This window comes from Bombyx mandarina, chromosome A1 (assembly GCF_030267445.1).
Source record: "Bombyx mandarina strain Sakado chromosome A1, ASM3026744v2".
Taxonomy (NCBI): Eukaryota; Metazoa; Arthropoda; class Insecta; order Lepidoptera; family Bombycidae; genus Bombyx; species Bombyx mandarina.
In genome coordinates this window covers 16,164,863-16,184,121 of record NC_143234.1, presented here as the reverse complement: position 1 = coordinate 16,184,121, position 19,259 = coordinate 16,164,863, and the positions used below count along the sequence as shown (strand labels likewise).

Below are 19,259 nucleotides of genomic sequence, written 5' to 3'. Positions count from 1 at the left end.
GACATATATTTGGAGAAACATCTATCATAGAATAGAAGATTTGCAACAAAAGTAAAATTTTGATACGTCCTGTCCTTCTGCATATGACCTGTCAAGAAATTACTCCGGCTCGATCAAGATGTTTCTTTTGTCATTTTATTAATGCATACTAATGCTAATGCCTAGTAATGCATACTAATGCCTAGTAATGCATACTAATGCATATTAATGCATATATATCGACAATCATAACTTCACAAAAAAATATAGTGTATGGTTGTCATCGATAAAACAAAAATTACAGCTGTTAATAAATTTAATATTGCAATTAATGAGGTCTAGACATACCTGGTCCATAGTTAACATTCTCTTTAGCAAATCAATAAATTCCCTTCTGTCAGCCTTCTCAGCCAACAGCTGACCCCCCTCGAGGTCCGTTGGCACGTTCACCTAAAACATAAACGAATTTTCAATTGACACACAATAATATACTGGGACAGTAAAGAAGTTAAAACGAGATGGATAAACACAAAACACTCGTTATGGACTTGAAATCGCGAGTTCAATGACCTCCAGTGAATGCGCGCGCCCTTTAATTAAGTAACGATGAACTAAATGATTTTAGTTAGAACTAAAATCATTTAGTTCGTTCTGTATATTGAAGCGTGAAGTCGAGATCGACAACTGCAGCCGAGTTAGTTACCGAGGTACGAACGACGGTCAAGAAATTAACCGCGTAGACCAGAAATAACGCATTATGCAATTTATCCACGTCCTTTCAGATGGAATCGCACGATCGATTTTACAAATATGTGCGCACCTGTCCGATGTCGTCGAGACAGTTGAAGATGTACTTCCGGGCCTCCTTGCTCTTGATGCCGGTCTCCAGCTCGTGCTCCTCGGGCGTCTTCAGGCGCCAGAACGGATACGTACTGTCCACATCTCGGTAAAAGAACTTCGCCGTTTTGCTTGCACTGCAATGCGAATACAAAATTGTATTTTTGTATTTCGAAATTTGCTAATATTGAAAGATTTATTTTCTCTAGTGGTCCCTTTGTAGTCGAAATTCGACTATAATTAATTGAAATTATAAGTTTGGACATTATTATGGCTCTATAGTCAAAGACTATTATACTTCAGATTTCGCTAAACTATAGACAAATAATATTAAAGTCAAACAATAATAATTTATAATTTGACCACAGACTTTAAGCAATAACAAAAGTTTGACAATAAGCACAGAGTATATGTATTGTGTCAAATACATGGTAGTGTGTGTAATGTTTTCTTGATTGATTTATTAAATTTTTTATGCATAATTAAAAAAAAAGTTTAACATTCTTTACTGGTGGTAGGACCTCTTGTGAGTCCGCGCGGGTAGGTACCACCGCCCAACCTATTTCTGCCGTGAAGCAGTAATGCGTTTCGGTTTGAAGGGTGGGGCAGTCGTTGTCACTATACTTGAGACCTTAGAACTTATATCTCAAGGTGGGTGGCGCATTTACGTTTTAGATGTCTATGGGCTCCGGTAACCACTTAACATCAGGTGGGCTGTGAGCTCGTCCACCCATCTAAGCAATAAAAAAAACATAAAAAAACTCCTCTATATTCTCTAAAGTACGAGAAATTATAAAACTGATCCGTCCGTGTAATTTTCATAAAAAGTGGTACAAAGTTCTGTTTCACGTTTTAATATATAGATAAAATAAAACATTTAAACTTCCATTCTAGATGTATAATTAAGGTGTTTTTAATTTTAGCACAAATAAAATAATGTTACCTGTTGAGCATGTGCTCAGTGGGCAAGCCCTGTGTCTGCGAGATGTATCTGATCTGGTCGTATTCCGAGGAGCCCGGGTACAGCGGCCAGCCCAGGAACAGTTCGGCCACGACGCAGCCCAGCGACCACATGTCGATCGCTTCGCAGAACGCCAAGCCCAGGATTATCTCTGGTGCTCTGCAAATTTATTTCTCTCAAAAATGTATACATCTACCATTATCAAATGCGTGCACCTTAGCGACTTATAATTTAATTATCGTCAGCTCCAAACTCAAATCACGATATTTGTTATCGTTAAATTAAAATTTCCAAAAAATTTTTGTTTAGACTATCTTTGTATTTAAGAACAGTTTTCTAACAGTATGTATGTAAATAAACAAAATTCTATGCATGTGTAGTACATACACGGAGAGTCGTGTACCGTATTACCTTAATTTAGGTAGTTATTAAGTTTTTAAATATATATACCTACACAGATGTTTAAATATGTGTATTGTGTTGCTTTTTTTGTTAACTTAAATTTATTAATTTCTTTGTTCACTTTCTATGTGTCATGTTGATTAATTATAATTTGCGTAATTACTGGTGGTAAAGACCTCGTGAGTCCGCACAGGTAAGTACCACCGCCCTGCCTATTTCTGCCGTGATGTAGTAATGCGTTTCGGTTTGAAGGGTGGGGCAGCCGTTGTAGCTATATTTGAGACCTTAGAACTTACATCTCAAGGTGGGTGGCGGCATTTACGTTGTAGATGTCTATGGGCTCCGGTAACCACTTAACACCAGGTGGGCCGTGAGCTTCTACTTGTCTGGTTTTTGGTTTTACCCATTTTTAATTTTTTATGATATTTTTTTTGTACTAATTACATTTTAGTGTGCGTCATCTTACCTGTAGTATCTGCTCTGCAGGTAGGTGTTGCAGACCGCCTTGCTGACGTGCGAGGCGCTGCCGAAGTCGATGACCTTGACCCTGTACGGCTGCCGAGCCGGCTCCACCAGCATTATGTTCTCCGGCTTCAGGTCAGCGTGGATCAGGCCGAGTTGCTGTCAAACGAAATGAAACACGTCAATCGATTCATTTATTTAATTAGTGTAATAGTGGTACCCCGGTAGTCGAAATTCGCCTATAATTTATTAAAATTATAAGTTTGTACACTATTAAGATTCTATTGTCAAAGACTGTTTATACTTCTTTAATCACAGATTTCGCCAAGACTACATACACTTTAGACAAATATTAATAAAGACAAACAGTATTAACCTATTCTCAATTAGACCACAGACTTTAAGCAATAAAAAAGTTTGACAGTAAACAAAGAGTAAATAAATTATTTAAGTGTGTGTGTCAAATATTATGAATGCATAATTAAAAAAAAAAATTGCATTCTGCACTTCTTCTCTAGATTCTCTATAAGTGTGGGAAATTTCATACTCCTCCGTCCACGCAATTTCCGTAAAAAGGGGTACAAAGTTTTTGCTTCACGTATATATACTTAGTCTGGCCATAAATACTATTACAATTAAAAATAAACAAGATATTACATTTGAATTTGGAATCTGTCATTTTTATATGATTGCTCATTAAGTTTTCTCATTTTGGCGCCTATGCGTTGTACAATATTTTGCGATATTAAAATGGAGTGGGGTGATAAAGAAAACCGAATCGCCATTATTGCATTACACAAAGTAGGTATGTAGCCAAACGCAATTTTAGTATTAGTAAATTCGTATTAGTAAAATGTTTGTGTACCGGGCTATTAATAGGTGCAATGAGACCTCCTCTGTTTGTGACAGAAAAAGATCTGGCCGTCCACGTAGTGTTCGTACGAAAAAGGTGATCAAAAGAGTAAGGGAAAGAATTCGAAGAAATCCGGTCCGAAAGCAAAAGATTTTATCTCGGGAGATAAAGATAGCACCTACAACCATGTCGCGTATTTTAAAAGATGACTTAGGACTTGCAACCTATAAGAGACGTACTGGTCATTTCTTAACTGATAATTTAAAAGAGAATAGGGTGGTAAAATCGAAACAACTACTGAAGCGGTACGCAAAGGGAGGTCATAGAAAATTTTTGTTTACGGATGAGAATTTTTTTACAATTGAGCAACATTTTAACAAAGAAAATGACCGTATTTATGCTCAAAGCTCTAAGGAAGCTTCCCAATTAGTCGACAGAGTACAACGTGGGCACTATCCGACTTCAGTGATGGTTTGGTGGGGTATTAGCTATTAAGGGGTGACTGAGCCATACTTTTGTGAAAAAGGTATCAAAACATCGGCACAAGTGTATCAAGATACCATTCTTGAGAAGGTAGTGAAGCCCCTTAACAGCACCATGTTCAATAATCAAGAATGGTCATTCCAGCAAGACTCGGTGCCAGGTCATAAAGCTCGGTCTACGCAGTCTTGGTTGGAAACGAACGTTTCGGACTTCATCAGAGCTGAAGACTGGCCGTCGTCTAGTCCCGATCTTAATCCGCTGGATTATGATTTATGGTCAGTTTTAGAGAATACGGCTTGCTATAAACGCGATGATAATTTGAAGTCCCTAAAACAATCCGTACGATTGGCAGTGAAAAATTTTCCCATGGAAAGAGTGCGTTTTTCTATTGATAACTGGCCTCAACGTTTAAAGGACTGTATTGCAGCCAATGGAGACCACTTCGAATAAGCTTTTTATAGTTCACATTGTTTTATATTTATATATTAAAGTAACACACTGTAAAAGTAATAAATGTTATTTGCAATAGAATTTTTTTAATTTTTAATTGTAACAGTATTTATGGCCAGACTAAGTAGATAAAAAAAATTTTGGACATTACCGTTGATTAATCATAAAATAAGAAAATAAAATTGGACGATTTGAGTTATATATTAGATCCGTTTCAAACTGACTTACTTTTTAAAGTATCATCATCAATCTTTCCTATTACCCTCTGCTGGGGTGTAGGGCTCGAATCAAATCCTTCCATTAACATCGGTCTTGGGCAGTCTGTTCTAGCTCCTCCCACATCATGCCCAAGACACCTTTTTAATGTATAATGTAGCGTAAAACAACCGAATAAATATCAACCCTATGATATGAGAAATCGAGAAATAAAACTCATGTCTCAAGGATTGATCACACAATAACAAAGTCGTCCATACTGTTCTTTTTTTCATTGCTGATGCAAATAGAAGAATTCGATTCAAGCGTTTCTTAATCTCAGACGAAGGAATCAAGATTGGATATAAAAAGCACAATTTAATTAGTTGATTTGTTTTGATTTGACGAGCTCACGGCCCACCTGGCGTTAAGTGGTAACCGGACTCCATAGACATCTACTTTTTTTTATTGCTTAGATGGGTGGTCAAGCTCACAGCCCACGTCGTGTTAAATGGTTACTGGAATACCGACATCTACGATGTAAATGCGCCACCCACCTTCTGTCCCACCCTTCAAACCTTCAACATTACTACTTCACGACAAAAATAGGCGGGTTAGCGGTACCTACCCGTGCGGACTCACAAGTTGTCCTACCCGATTATTCCTTATCTTATCGATTAAAGAAAAACTTTTTTCGCGGGACATCAGTTCAAACGGGCTACATTCTAAATCACGACTCACTTTCAGTTTAAGCAGCGCCGTCAGGACCTGCTGCAGTATCGGCCTGATGTACTTGAGCGGCAGCGGCGAGAACTTGTTCTGCTTGAGGAAGTCGTACAGGTTCTGCTCGAGCATCTCGAACACGAGACACGTGTGCGAGCGGTGCTGGAAGCACTCGTACGCGCGCACGAAGTTGAACTCGTCCGCCGACTCTTGAGAGAGACGCGACAGGATCGAGACCTGAACGTTTTGAAAACGATTTTGAGCAATGTATGTATCTATCTCATGAAAGTTCTGCTCCATTGTTTATGAACGAGTAGTTATTATCATAGTAGTTAAAGGGTTAAACAAAATATACATCAATGTACGAATTAATTGTGCTCGATTGATGTTACTCGTGGATAACAACTCATATAATATGACGCTGTATTCGTGTTAATACTTTAACAGTGGTTTTATTTAAAACTAGCTGTACCCGTCCGCTTCGCTGGGCATTTAAAATTAACATTATTATTTCTCACCCCCACAAAGATTCTCATCATTAACGCCCCCACAACTGGTGTAGGGAGTTCAACACTCATATAAATATTAGCCTATCCATTGAGTACATGTATTTTCTACATGGATACCAAGTTTCAAGTCTATCAGATGCACGGTTTAGTTATAACGGAACATCCGTAAAAACCACTGTAGATTTATTATATATTATTTAAAATTTAAAATTAGCCTCATAAAATAAGACAGTTTCATGAATTCAATGAAAAATATTGTTCCAATATTGGTTTCGTGAAAAATGTATTCTTTGTTTGTTTGTCATTATTAATAACCCGAGCTCTAAAGACACTCGAAGATGGACGCATGAATACGGAGTGCTCACCGCTACAGGTCATTTCAAAACATTTGGATTAAAGCCAAAACTATATTGGAACTTTTGAAACCGATTAAATAATATCGAAAAGAACAAAAATACCAAGGTATATTTCATCTTTGGAATGCAAAATATTTTTTTTTTTTACCACTTATAACCGAGTATCAAGACTACGCGTCAAAAGTTCTGACGCGTCAGACATTCTGGCACCATTTCAATGTTTTAACGTATTTCTTCAAAGTGTCTTCTTTTCTATTTTATTTTTTCTTTTGAAGGTTCCGAACCGATTGTCGATCGAGCACTACAAGTGTTTAGGCCATTACACAATTTTTTTTTTTTTTAGTTATGATTAATACTTTTAATGCACCTAAGTAATGTCAATATTGGCCATATTCAAATATAGTTCACATATAAGATATAATAAAAATGCACATGATTAAATGTCCACGTAATGCTGACCTCAATCTGCCCTTGGCGCGCATAGCTAGGATGGTTCTTTAGGATCTTGATGGCAACTATCTCGTTGGTGCCCTTCTTCCAGCATTTCACTACTTGCCCGAACGTGCCTCGCCCGAGGAACTCCAACACCTCGTACCTGAAACCGAAATAATATACAAAATAACAATATAAAACAAAATATTGTAATGTTGTAAACTTCATTATAGGACCTTATACGCACGGGTAGGTACCACCAACCTGCCTATTTCAGCCGTGAAGCAGTAATGCGTTTCGGTTTGAAAGCTGGGGCAGTCGTTGTAACTATACTGAGACCTTACAACTCATATCTCAACATGGGTGGCGGCATTTACGTTGTAGATGTCTATGGACTCCGGTAACCATTTAAGACCAGGTGGGCCGTGAGCTCTTCGACCCATCTAGACAACAAAAATGTTCAAAGTATTATACATGTTTGGTAAAACATCTATTATTAATGAAAGCAGGTATATCACTGACCTATTGGACGAGGAGTAGAGCACCTCGTGCTGAACGAGCTGGTAGTCGCCATCAGCACCACAGCCGGACCCTGTCGACGTCACGGAGGGGGTTTTATCGGGGGCGCGCCAACATCCGTCGCATCCGCATGTACATGTATTCGGAAACCACATATTAGCTATGCGGGATGCACAATGGAAAACGTTATGTTAATGATTTAATTATTAAACGCGAGTAAATATTAATATAAATTAATATTAACGGCCTTAAAACGAATTACGATCATGATCTACTCTCAAACTCAACATGTATAGATTGTTTAATAACAAAAATCTAGAATTAACTTTACAAATATAAAATACTTATTATTTATTGTTATTCTTAAATCTGATTGTATAAATCAATTATATATTTATATAAGTATAATACACCACCTATAAGTAGCAAGTTCCTATCGGTTTGATAGGAAATAATATCTTAGAACTTTAAAACCAGGTAAAAGTGACCGGAGTATTAAAAAAAACTTTAGCTAAAATTCTCGTTTCATTAATAAGCATCACACGGTGTCATTCGTATTCATATAAGCAAATTTAATATAATATCTAAATTAACTTTTCAATTAAACTTCACCTTTAGAATGTACTATTTATAAGGTTTTTTTTAATTAACATAACAGCGCGTCAAACTCGCACGGTGCGTGAAAGTTCAAACAAACAACAATAAACCTCGCATTATAAGGACATTAACATGCTATAAACAATTATTGCTATGTTAGTTTGCATTGTTTAAATTCTAATCTATATATATATAAAAATGAATTGCTGTTCGTTAGTCTCGCTAAAACTCGAGAACGGCTGGACCGATTTGGCTAATTTTGGTCTTGAATTACTTGTGGAAGTCCAGAGAAGGTTTAAAAGGTACATAAATACGAAAATGCTGGGAATTAAATAAAAATAACAATTTTGTTTTTCCTATGATGTGTCCCCCGTCGGACGGATTCCTTTAGTTTGTTTTAGGTTTATTTGATACAAAAGTTTAGGTCTTTTATTTATCGATTGAGGCACTACGAAGTCTGCCGGATCAGCTAGTATTATTATAAAGAAACCTATTATCTATTGTACGAATTGTTTAGTTATTTCATAAATTCCAGTAACATTTTCAATCTTTTATAAAAAAACGTCTGTACGTGATTCTGTTTATGAATTACACATTTAATATTATATATGATATCTGTCGACCATGTTCTGATGTCAGTTTGAGGAAAAATCTACTTGTCACGCACAATGCTTTCACACACAACCACACGCACGCACACGCAAAAATCAATGTGTGAGTGTGTGTGTGTGTGGTAGTCAAATACTTGTGTTCTGTAAATACACCATCGATATGAATCGTTTGTTTAAATTCAATGAGCCTTTTGTCGTTACGCAACATTTCAAATATGTCACCTAAATTTTATTGAAATTATTTAACATGATAATATTTTAATTGAAAAAAGTATTTTTAAGAAATACTTTTGTATGAGTTATGTCATCATAATCAGAATCAGCATCTCAGCTTATAGTTGTACACTGCTGAACATTGGTTTCTCCAATCAATCTAAAGTGCGGCCGGTCGCGTTTCCGATCCGGTGGTAGATTCTGTAAAGCCCTGCTGTTGCTAGGGCTAGTGTTAGCAACGTGTAGTAGTCGTAGTAGTAGTTATATAATTATTTTTTAAGAGATTTCATGACCTGGTAACTAAGACCTTTAGGTCAAGTCTTATTTTAATTTATTCTTATTTTTATGAAAAATGATAACATGAAGTGAAATGAAATGAAATGAGATGATATGGTATAAAATATAATCTCAGTAAAATGAGACTTTTCCAGTGGACTTTTTGGAGGATACCGAGAAGTAACGTTGGGCGGCTTTGTTTCATTTTCCCACATTTGTGCATTTTCACAGATACTAAACAGTTAATAAACCACCGTTATTACACATTTAAACCCGAAGAAATGAAAATAAATGAAAAACTTCATTCTTCGAGTTCCCGCCAAAAAGTTCAGTACTTATATAATGAATTAATAATTGGGACATTACGTTTGTGGTTACCTTGCGGCTGGGGCGGGTGGTTGGCCCCGCCCGCCGCCAGCTGCTTGCTGTGGGCCGTCGTCGTTGCGGCCTGAGGAGCCGTTTTGTGACGCGCCCCGACCGCGAGGCCGTTCTCCGCTTGCACCCCCCGGCGCTGATCAACGTTGCTATCTCCCCCACTGGAAATAAAAATGGTACGCTGTTTTTTTTTTATTGCTTAGATGGGTGGACGAGCTCACAGCCCACCTGATGTTAAGTGGTTACTGGAGCCCATAGACATCTACAACGTAAATGCGCCACCCACCTTGGGATATAAGTTCTAAGGTCTCAAATATAGTTACAACGGCCGCCCCACCCTTCAAACCGAAACGCATTACTGTTTCACGGCAGAAACAGGGAGGGTGGTGGTACTTAACCGCGCGGACTCACAAGAGCCCCTACCACCAGTAAATAATATCAGTGAGTGAGTGAGTACCAGTGCGAAATATGCAATCAAATCTCCATTCCCGATCCTGCGGACCGAATGGTAAACAGTCGACGTCGCCCTAAACACTTCACTTCGGACCCTCCCGATCCACTAACGGTAACTTTTAGGTACCTCAAGCACCGGTCATCGTTCTCGTCGAGCCCGTCGCTTACGACGAAGGGCTCGGCGAGTAAACTAACCTACAGACACAGCCCACTGAGTTTCTCGCTGGATCTTCTCAGCGGGTCGCGTTTCTGAACCTGTGGTAGATTATGCGAAGCACTGCTGTTGCTAGGGTTAGTGTTAGCAACTTCGTCAGGTTTGAGCCCCGTGACCTCACCTATTTGTTTGGTTACGCTGACATAGCATCTGAGTATCAACTTAGGTAAAAAAAAAAAACTTAGATACCAATACAGTATCTTCAAAATTAATGCAGCTTTGACGGCCTATTCGTGTTACAAATTAGAAACTTAATGCATTAAAAAGCTATTGTCCTGTTGTTTGAAATTAGTTACAAATTTAGACATACTTTCTAAAAAGACTTTACAATGAATCTCTTCTATAATAAATCATATTTTAGAGTACATTTTAAAACTATTAACGTAACTTCCATTTTAATAAAAATAAGACGCAAATATATTCTATACTTCCACTTTTTACTTCTAACCTACAAATAGTACACTAGAAAAATCTTTTTACATATTTAATTCTGTGAAAAAAAGGTAGGGACCAAATAATTTTCTATTCACATACCTCATTATTATTATTATTATTTTAAATTTTTATATTTATTTCAACAAGGGTTCAAATATCGGAGCCATTCTTTTTTGAAGGTCTGTATAATGGAGCACAATAAAGCTTTATTCCCGTTAAATGTTATCGTTCTCGTTTGCTCACCAAAAAAAAAAGTTTTGCCAGCGTCTGCGCATACTTTAAGCTTGGCACCGCGCTCGACGAGTTCAACCTGCGCTACGGTCCACAAAAAAAGCGTCTTCGCACCCTATTAATATTATTTTTAAAATATGATACATTTGAATTAGGTTTGCTTATAGCAATTATACTTATTTTACTTAGTGAAAGGAACCAACTGCTATTTTTATAAGTTTGAATTTTTCATTGATTCCGAATTCACGAAGGCATCATGTTAAAAGAAGCAATTATACTTATTTTACTTAGTGAAAGGAACCAACTGCTATTTTTATAAGTTTGAATTTTTCATTGATTCCGAGTTCACGAAGGCATCATGTTAAAAGAAAGAGAGTCTAACAATTTCGGACTTACTTGTCATCATAATCAAAATCGTCGTATTCGTCGTCGTCGCCTTCAAATTTTAGCCTAGGTATTGAGAGATCCATATTTACATAACTTAAATATAGGCACTATACTAAAACACTGTAACAACACTCCAAAAATATCATAAGCCATTTATGAATGTATTGGAACACTTCCGCACATTGCACCAAGTTTGTACTGAGGACGCCACGCTGCGTACGCGCATGTTCGAGGGTTGGGAATGAATGGCGGGTGCGAAACGAAGGGTGAAACGTTGTGGAGGGGGGCCCCCAGGTAGCTGAGGGTTGTATTAGCCCCCGAATTCCGCTTATTATTAATTCTTGTTGTTTAAAAATATACGCGTACTTCTCGACTGTAATTTTAAATATTCGGTTAAATTTTGCCACCAAAACAAGTACCATTATCTATATATTAATACGTGAAGCAAAAACTTTGTATCCTTTTTTACGAAAATTGCGCGGACGGAGGAGTATGAAATTTTCCACACTTATAGAGAATATAGAGAAGGAGTGCACAATGCTAATATTTTTTTTAAATAACGCATAAAAGATACTTTAAATCAATAAAGAAAACATTACACACACTATATACCGTGTATTTGACGCACACACGCATGCATACTATTTATTGTCAAACTTTTGTTCTTGATGTCTGTTGTCAAATTGAGAATAGATTAAATATTGTTTGTCTTTATTAATATTTTTTATAGTGTAGTCTTGGCGAAATTTGTGATTATAGAAGTATAAAATACAATCATAATAGCGTACAAACTTACAATTCCAATTAATTATAGTCGAATTTCGACTCCTGCGGGACCTCTAGTTATAAGAATAGTAAGAAATTATCTTTGTTTTATTTGACACAAAATTTGATTAATCAACTGCAAAACATCTCAGTAATAAACATGCAACAATTACTGTTATTACCTTCACAAGAAAGTCCGTTTTACAATGTTCTATAACTGAACTTGATTAGCTTTATGTTTAGAATGAACTGTTAATATTGCATCATGATCAAAGTCTATAAATGTTGATAGATGCATATTAAAAGTAACAAGTATAACCCGGTTTATAACTAGGACTGCACCTTGTCAGTATGCTACACTGCCCTCGTTGCCCTTTTCACGTAGCAATAAAATCGGCTATTAAACTCTAAACTGTTAAAATGTTAAATATTTTAAAAAAAATAGATTAACAGTTATGCGTTTTTTCAGAACGTAGTACAGGGCGTAAATATTAAATCATTAGAGACACGAGAGAATTTATATTAGAATTGTTAATGAAAAGAAAGCGCGACATTAGTTTGTGTAGGTATGTACAATTTTCAAATAGATTACATGATTATATTTGCCGGTACATACTATTTATCGTTGTATAATTTATTTTCATTGTAGATATCGTATGTTCCATGTGGATCGCTCAGGGAGATCGTTTAAAATTGATTTAGTCACAGCTTTTTTTTACTATACTATGACATGTATTTCTTCAAATGAATTTGGCATTGTTGATGTCCATTAGCGACAGAAACAACATAGACACTTAACACAACTCTTACAGTTATCCTGTTTGTTCATCGAAACTCTTTTAGATCGCGTCTCGGTGAATACTATAAGCTTCCTCGTCGACTCCGACGAAGAGTTCGATGTGCGAAGTAGACCGTAGACACAACTCACTGAGTTTCTCGCCGAATCTTCTCAGTGGGTTGCGATTCCGATCCGGTCGTAGATTCAGCGACGCACTGCTCTTGCTAGGGCCAGTGTTAGCAATTCTCTCAGGTTGAGCCCGTGAGCTCACCTACCGGTCAGTACAAAGTTAGAATAGCCCCTTAGGCTACCAACGATTAAGTAGGGGAAAAAAACTAAAAGCTGGAAGTTACTTTTTTTTCCTACCTATGCTAATAATAGCCTTGAGAGGCTCTATCAGCTTCTCCTTAGCGTGTAAGTGAGCTCACGAAGCTCAAACCAGGTGTGTTGTTAGCACTGGCTCTAGCAAGAGCAGTGCTTCGCAGGATCTACCACCGGATCAGAAACGCGACCCACTGAGAAGATCCGACGAGAAACTCAGTGGGCTGGGAGCTACTAAAAAGCTAGAGTAGAATCAAAACTCACGTTGCGTCCCGGCAACAAGGCCTGGTGCAAAGCACGGGCGGTGGCGCTGGCGGCGTGGACCGCTCCGCATCGCACGCGCGACTCTGCACTACGGGCGCAGCACAGCTGCCAGCCCCGACCTCTGACCACCACTTGTTCTGAAACACCAAATGTTATATACTTTAATTATAAAAAAATTAAAAAAAAACAAACACTGAAAAATAGTTATGTCTATAATATAGTACATACGTGAATTGTCCTTGTAACGTTATATAAATAATATTTTTTAAAACTGTTATTTTTTCGAAGCGCTTTTTTCGACATAACGTCTATTGTGAGTTAAAGTGCAGAACTTCCCAAAAGTCGTACAAAATTTAAAGAAGTTGATCTTGACGGTGCTATGGCCACAATGATAATATAATTTAGTTATAACTGAATATATATAACTATTTAAGCACTAATCATTTAAAATAATAACACGATTTTCATTATTAATCACTAATAATATCTACTAAACATTAGGTTAGCGACAAGTTAGACGTACAACTTTCCTATTATCTACGTCCAAAACGGAATTTAGTCGATTAGTCGTCTTGCTAATGAATGATTATTTTCACGTAAATTATTAAAGTTAGTATCGTGCCATTCGCCTATTAATATTTTCAGACACGCTAGAAAATGCGCCCCGAAGAAAAAAATAACCAGTTAAAAATACGAGTTCTACATAAAAATAATGATGAATAAATTTTATTCGTAAATACTTGATTTTGAGTTTTTCCTTTTCATTTTGTCTAAAGGAAATTTATGATAAAAAGTAATCCTGACAAAATCATACGTCACTTATGCTGGAATATCAAAGTGTAAGTGTTCACATCGGCAACCTTATAATTGACGGGCACGCCTCACATCGATGGTAACGAGCGCGCGTTTAATATAGCCCAGCCCTATTAACAGAGTAATTTAAACCAGGCTTTATTCAAAGAATGCAAATCCCTGTAATATAATAATATACATACTTAACGATCTAGTTCACAGCACTAATGTAAAGGCTTTAAAAGAATTATCGCAAAAGTATGGTACGAAAAACAGAAATAAAAGTTTTTATTTCATTCCAGAATGCAGGAACTTTAATTGGATCATTTTTATTATTGTGTTTTGTCATAATGCGCGGCATTCATACTTTACTTACCATATCCTTGGCTGTTATATTATTTATTATTCACATACGTATTGATTTACCGTATTGTCCCGCTTACTCCGCTTACCCAACCACAACAACAATTGTGTGTATGTATACCAAATAATCTAGTTAGTCTTTTAAGGTATTTTAAGGTCACATAGTGAACGTCTATTGTTAAACAACGGCTGTTATCATCGACCGAGCATCATTGATGTTTAGCTACTAGTGTGTTAGTGTGCAGTCATAAGGATCTCCCGACAAAACAGTTAGCTGTGAAGAATTAATATGCTATTATTTACACAATTTCGCGGCCCCAATGTCGATAATACATACGTGATGTATATAAATAAAAGATGTAGATAAAACATCTTTATTACGATAAGTTAATACTACAAAAGACGAGTTGTACTATTAACAGCTAGAGCCTTTTTGGAAATATAGTAATTGTATGCCAACCGGCGGTGAGCTAACGCAAATTTTGTATTTATAAGTAGCTTTACCTAAATAATTATTATTTTTAATCAAAAAATATATTTTTAATATTTTACAATTAAGTAGCGAGACCACACAAATCTCTTTAAAAAACGTTGTTACCACTGCAATTTGACTGCTCATTAGTGCTAATAATCGCCGCATAATCATCGAATGACAATATTCGCACACGGTTGGCTACTCGTGTCACGCGCCTTTTTTTTTTTTGTATGTACATAAAATTATGTAGATAATGTAAAAAAAAAAAATGAAAAAAAAAAATTACATTATGACGATAGTTGTTAGTATTTATAGCGAAAACGTCACATCGAATATCTTTGTGTCCGAGATTTGATCTTTCTGCGGCGATAATTGTTTTACAGTGAAAGTGTACGACTCGAAATTCATAAATTACGTGGCACACTTATGAGCCTCAGAAAAAAAAACCTCAGAAATAACAGCGAAAACATTATTGAAATAAAACGTGAGAAAACTTTCTTTTATATCGCAAGACAAATCGTAAACAATTACTTTCAAAATATGTATTTGTCTAAAAAGCACAGTTGGCTCTTGAATATAAACCTTTTTTTTTATTGCTTAGATGTGTGGACGAGCTCACCTGCTGCCAAGTGGTTACTGGAGCCCATAGACATCTACAACGTAAATGCGCCACACACCTTGAGATATAAGTTCTAAGGTCTCAGTACAGTTACAACGGCTGCCCCATCCTTCAAACCGAAACGCATTACTGCTTCACGGCAGATATAGGCGGTGTGATGGTACCTTCCCGTGCGGACTCACAAGAGGTCCTACCACCAGTAATTACGCAAATTATAATTTTGCAGGTTTGATTTTTATTACACGATGTTATTTCTTCAATGTGGAAGTCAATCGTGAACATTTGAGTCGACTATTATCAAAGCCGGCAATGTGACTTTTGGACAATTATTGGTAAATCAGAAAAACGAATTATTGACTTTGTATTCCATTGGCAGTCACAAAACTCTTCGGAACGACATCTTAGATAAATAACAGGTTAAGTATTAACCTTTATTTAATGCAGGTTTTGAACCGTATTCTTTGAAGGAGACGATTATATTCAAATCAATATTATTGACATATCAATAATTTTTTTTTGTCCAAATGCACAGATTGCCACCTTTGATAATAGACGACTCATTTGTCAAGTACGTATTTCATTAGAAAAATTGGTACCGTCCTGCGGGATTCGAACACCGTTGCATCGCTAGATACGAATGCACCAGACGTCTTATCCTTTAGGCCATGACGACGATTTACTCTATATGTAGTACATATGTTTATTATTTTACTACATGGGGGCGGTGCCAGCGGTAAGACCCTTTTCCGATATCGAACCTTGAAATAATCATGTCAAATAGTATCATGAAGACATTGGATGGCTGTGTAAAATTTCTCTATCTCTAATATAAGTATAATCTTTCGTTAGGTACAAAACGTTCATGATTAGAATTTAACAGGCAATGTAAGCAGAAGTATGACATTGCGTAAATACAATAAAGACTTCCTTATATTGTAAGAAACTTCCATTTGTTTTGCGGTTTTGATAAACACAGAACTATTTAGTTTAAGGAAAATATTTTAATGGATAAATCATGATGTTTGCAGGAACCACTTGGAATCAATACAAATTTTATTTAAATGTACTAACGAATACATCATGCGCTCTTGCTGTGTTACAATGTGTGTGTATTACAATAAAATATAATTACATAAATGTTCACTATGAATTGACTATATTCGTTAAGTCTCTAATGAATCGTGATAGCGTTTTCGCAATAAACACTTTCCAACACAATAGGCAATTACTAATGACGCACAAAGTCAATTGCAATTATTTACTTCATTTTAATAGGTATCCTGCATGTAAACAGTAGCTTTAGATTACACAATTATTTTAATTGATGTTTAAAAATAATATCAACTTAAATGGCAAAACCATACCCTCCTCTACAGTCCTCGGGTCCCCGGGAAGAGTCACGGGACAAAGACCTAGACGTTTCTTTCGTATTCTGACGTAATCACCAGTTCTGGCTTCAGATCAGATTCACACTTGAGTGACCGTTGTTCCAATGCAACAGAAACCTCAAACATATATCTCTGGGAGGTATTCATTATAACTTCATAGAGGATACATTGCAAAGAGGTTGTTTAAGTGGTCACCAAAACTATAGGACCTGAAAATATTTACGCCACCATCCAGTTTGAAGCATGAGGTACAACTACAAGCCGGAAAGCATTCGCGGCAGAAATCGGCAAGACAATAAGCTACCTACCTATCCACAGGAGCTTACCTCGGTACGTCTTGCAATCAGTAATTACGTTTATATTATTTTACATTAAATCTTTATAATCAATTTTATATTTATAATAACTTTTTCCGGTATTCGATTTACGACCGACTAACTTTCATGAATGAATATTGTGGTTCGCCAAATTCTTCATGTGAACAACAAGAGAATCTTAAGACTGAATGATCTAACTCAACCGTCTGTCTTATAGACTCTAATAATATATCTTATTCGGTGTTTAAATACAATTTACCTCGATCCGGCTCGTACGTGAGAGGTCGAAAGAACCCTCTGAAATTGTTCTCCTGATGACCGAAACACAATGTCTAGCGCACAAGATCGCGATCTCGGTAGATGCACAGTGAGTTGGGCAGATAGAGCACGCAAGTCCTTTCCTGTACGTGAATGAGGACGTATTCGTCCTTTGTCCAAAAAACGCCATAAAACACGTTTTTGGGACTACAAATTTTTCCTTAAACTTTCTTGTGAGATAGAAAAAAAAATTGTAAGCAGCGGTTTCTTTTTCGCAACTATTTATGACATATAAATCCGATTGTATTAAATACAAAAAAAAAACGCAAAAGCGACAAAGTTATATTGAAAATGAAACTACTTTTTTTGATAATTGTTGTTCTATCTGGTGGTAGGACGTCTTGTGAGTCCGCACAGGTAGGTACCACCACCCGGCCAATTTCTGCTGGGAAGCAGTAATGCGTTTCGGTTTGAAGGGTGGGGTAACCGTTGTAACTATACTGAGACCTTAGAACTCATATCTCAAGGTAGGTGGCGGCATTTACGTTGTAGATCTAAATGGGCTCCGTTAACCACTTGACGCCAGTTGGGCCGTGAGCTCATCCTCCCAGCTAAGCAATAAAATTAATAATCGAATACTCTCAAAATACACAATCATTATACGTGTGACAACTTGTCTTAATGCCAGATCGATGTTTATTAACACGAACAACAGTATATAAATCTTATGCTAAATGTTACAGAAACAGCTACAACACACATAATATTATGTTCATTCGAAGTGAGTTTCAGTGTTTTGTTCGATAAATTTCTACAAATAATGAAACGGATTTTGATTTAGTTAAGTAGAACTCCACTATGTTTTTTTTAAATAAATAAATAAGGTTTCGAATCAAACGTGAAGCAATGTCGCGTCGATATTTCTAAGTTTCATCATATTATCATTGGGTTGTTTGAAGGAACTAAGGAATTATTCCAAAAATATATACATAGGTACGTTCCGATTGTAAAAGGTCGTTAAGAAAGTTAGCACAATATCTATATGTCTATTTATTTATACTAATTTCATTTTCATTTAAACATGTTGGTGTTAAAAGTTTTGTATTGGGGATTATAGTTACATCAAAATTGTTCCAATGACTTCTGCTTGATTCTTCGCTTTATCGTTCATAGACCAGCTTTTGTGACATATTCTTTACATTCACTGCTTTACTAGGTAGGCTGGCAGTATTTACCCGTATAGACCTAAAAGTGAGGTGATGTATCATTACTAATGCTAATTTTTTTAACTGTTCTGAAGCGTATTTCAATGTGAATTTATTTTCTTTCTCGTAATCAACATCAGTTTAAAGTACACTCGTTCTGGTAACTTCACATATTCGAATGCAAAGTAATTTGTAAATTTCGTTTTCACTAATTTCTCTTGGTAATACAAACCTCAAATTTGACGGTCTAGGTTTATGGCAATAAAATATACCTACGCCTACCACCGAATTGCCTTGATGATGAAACTAGAAAATATTTAAAGGCATTTGAAAGATCGCCGAAACTTTTCTGTTTGGGATCTAGTAGTTAATTACTACATTATGATTTTTATGATCTATATAGGTATAATCCATTCTCAAAAACAAACTATATTATATTAATTATATTATAGTATGCTATTTAAGAAAATTACTTCCAATAGTATCTGAATGTTTAATCCAGGCTACACATTTATTAACAAGAAACCCAAGGCGGATATTGACATCTCGACAGCGGCAACGTCGTAAAACAAACAAGTCCATAACTCGAACGTGACCTAAGCCGTCGTACGTGGGCCAATGTGACGCGGCCCACGAGCCCAATACAAAGTCGATTGCCTTTGGACTTTCAATGTATGTATTATGGAAATGGAATGTAAGGATGCATTAAAATTGTAACGCAAGGGTTTCCGAAGATGCTTTTGTAGATGACCGAAAAGATG

At 36.4% G+C, this 19,259-nt stretch overlaps 1 protein-coding gene across 8 annotated transcripts in view; it reads right to left on the bottom strand.

Annotated features, from left to right (window-relative positions):
* Hipk (Homeodomain interacting protein kinase) overlaps window positions 1-19,259 on the bottom strand; it is a 108,061-nt gene that overhangs the window by 11,930 nt on the left and 76,872 nt on the right. For 4 of the 8 annotated variants that reach the window (XM_028182726.2, XM_089739402.1, XM_089739400.1 and 1 more), the window contains exons 3-11: window positions 13,082-13,218; window positions 9,237-9,394; window positions 7,165-7,321; window positions 6,670-6,805; window positions 5,364-5,582; window positions 2,646-2,800; window positions 1,760-1,936; window positions 800-953; window positions 328-429 (exon numbers count right to left, since the gene is read on the bottom strand). In XM_028182726.2, the coding sequence (XP_028038527.2) occupies window positions 328-429; window positions 800-953; window positions 1,760-1,936; window positions 2,646-2,800; window positions 5,364-5,582; window positions 6,670-6,805; window positions 7,165-7,321; window positions 9,237-9,394; window positions 13,082-13,218 (1,395 nt within the window). Of the gene's footprint in view, window positions 1-327; window positions 430-799; window positions 954-1,759; window positions 1,937-2,645; window positions 2,801-5,363; window positions 5,583-6,669; window positions 6,806-7,164; window positions 7,322-9,224; window positions 9,395-13,081; window positions 13,219-19,259 lie in introns of all 8 variants that reach the window. The other 4 variants (XM_089739403.1, XM_028182798.2, XM_089739404.1 and 1 more) reach the window with 2 other exon arrangements.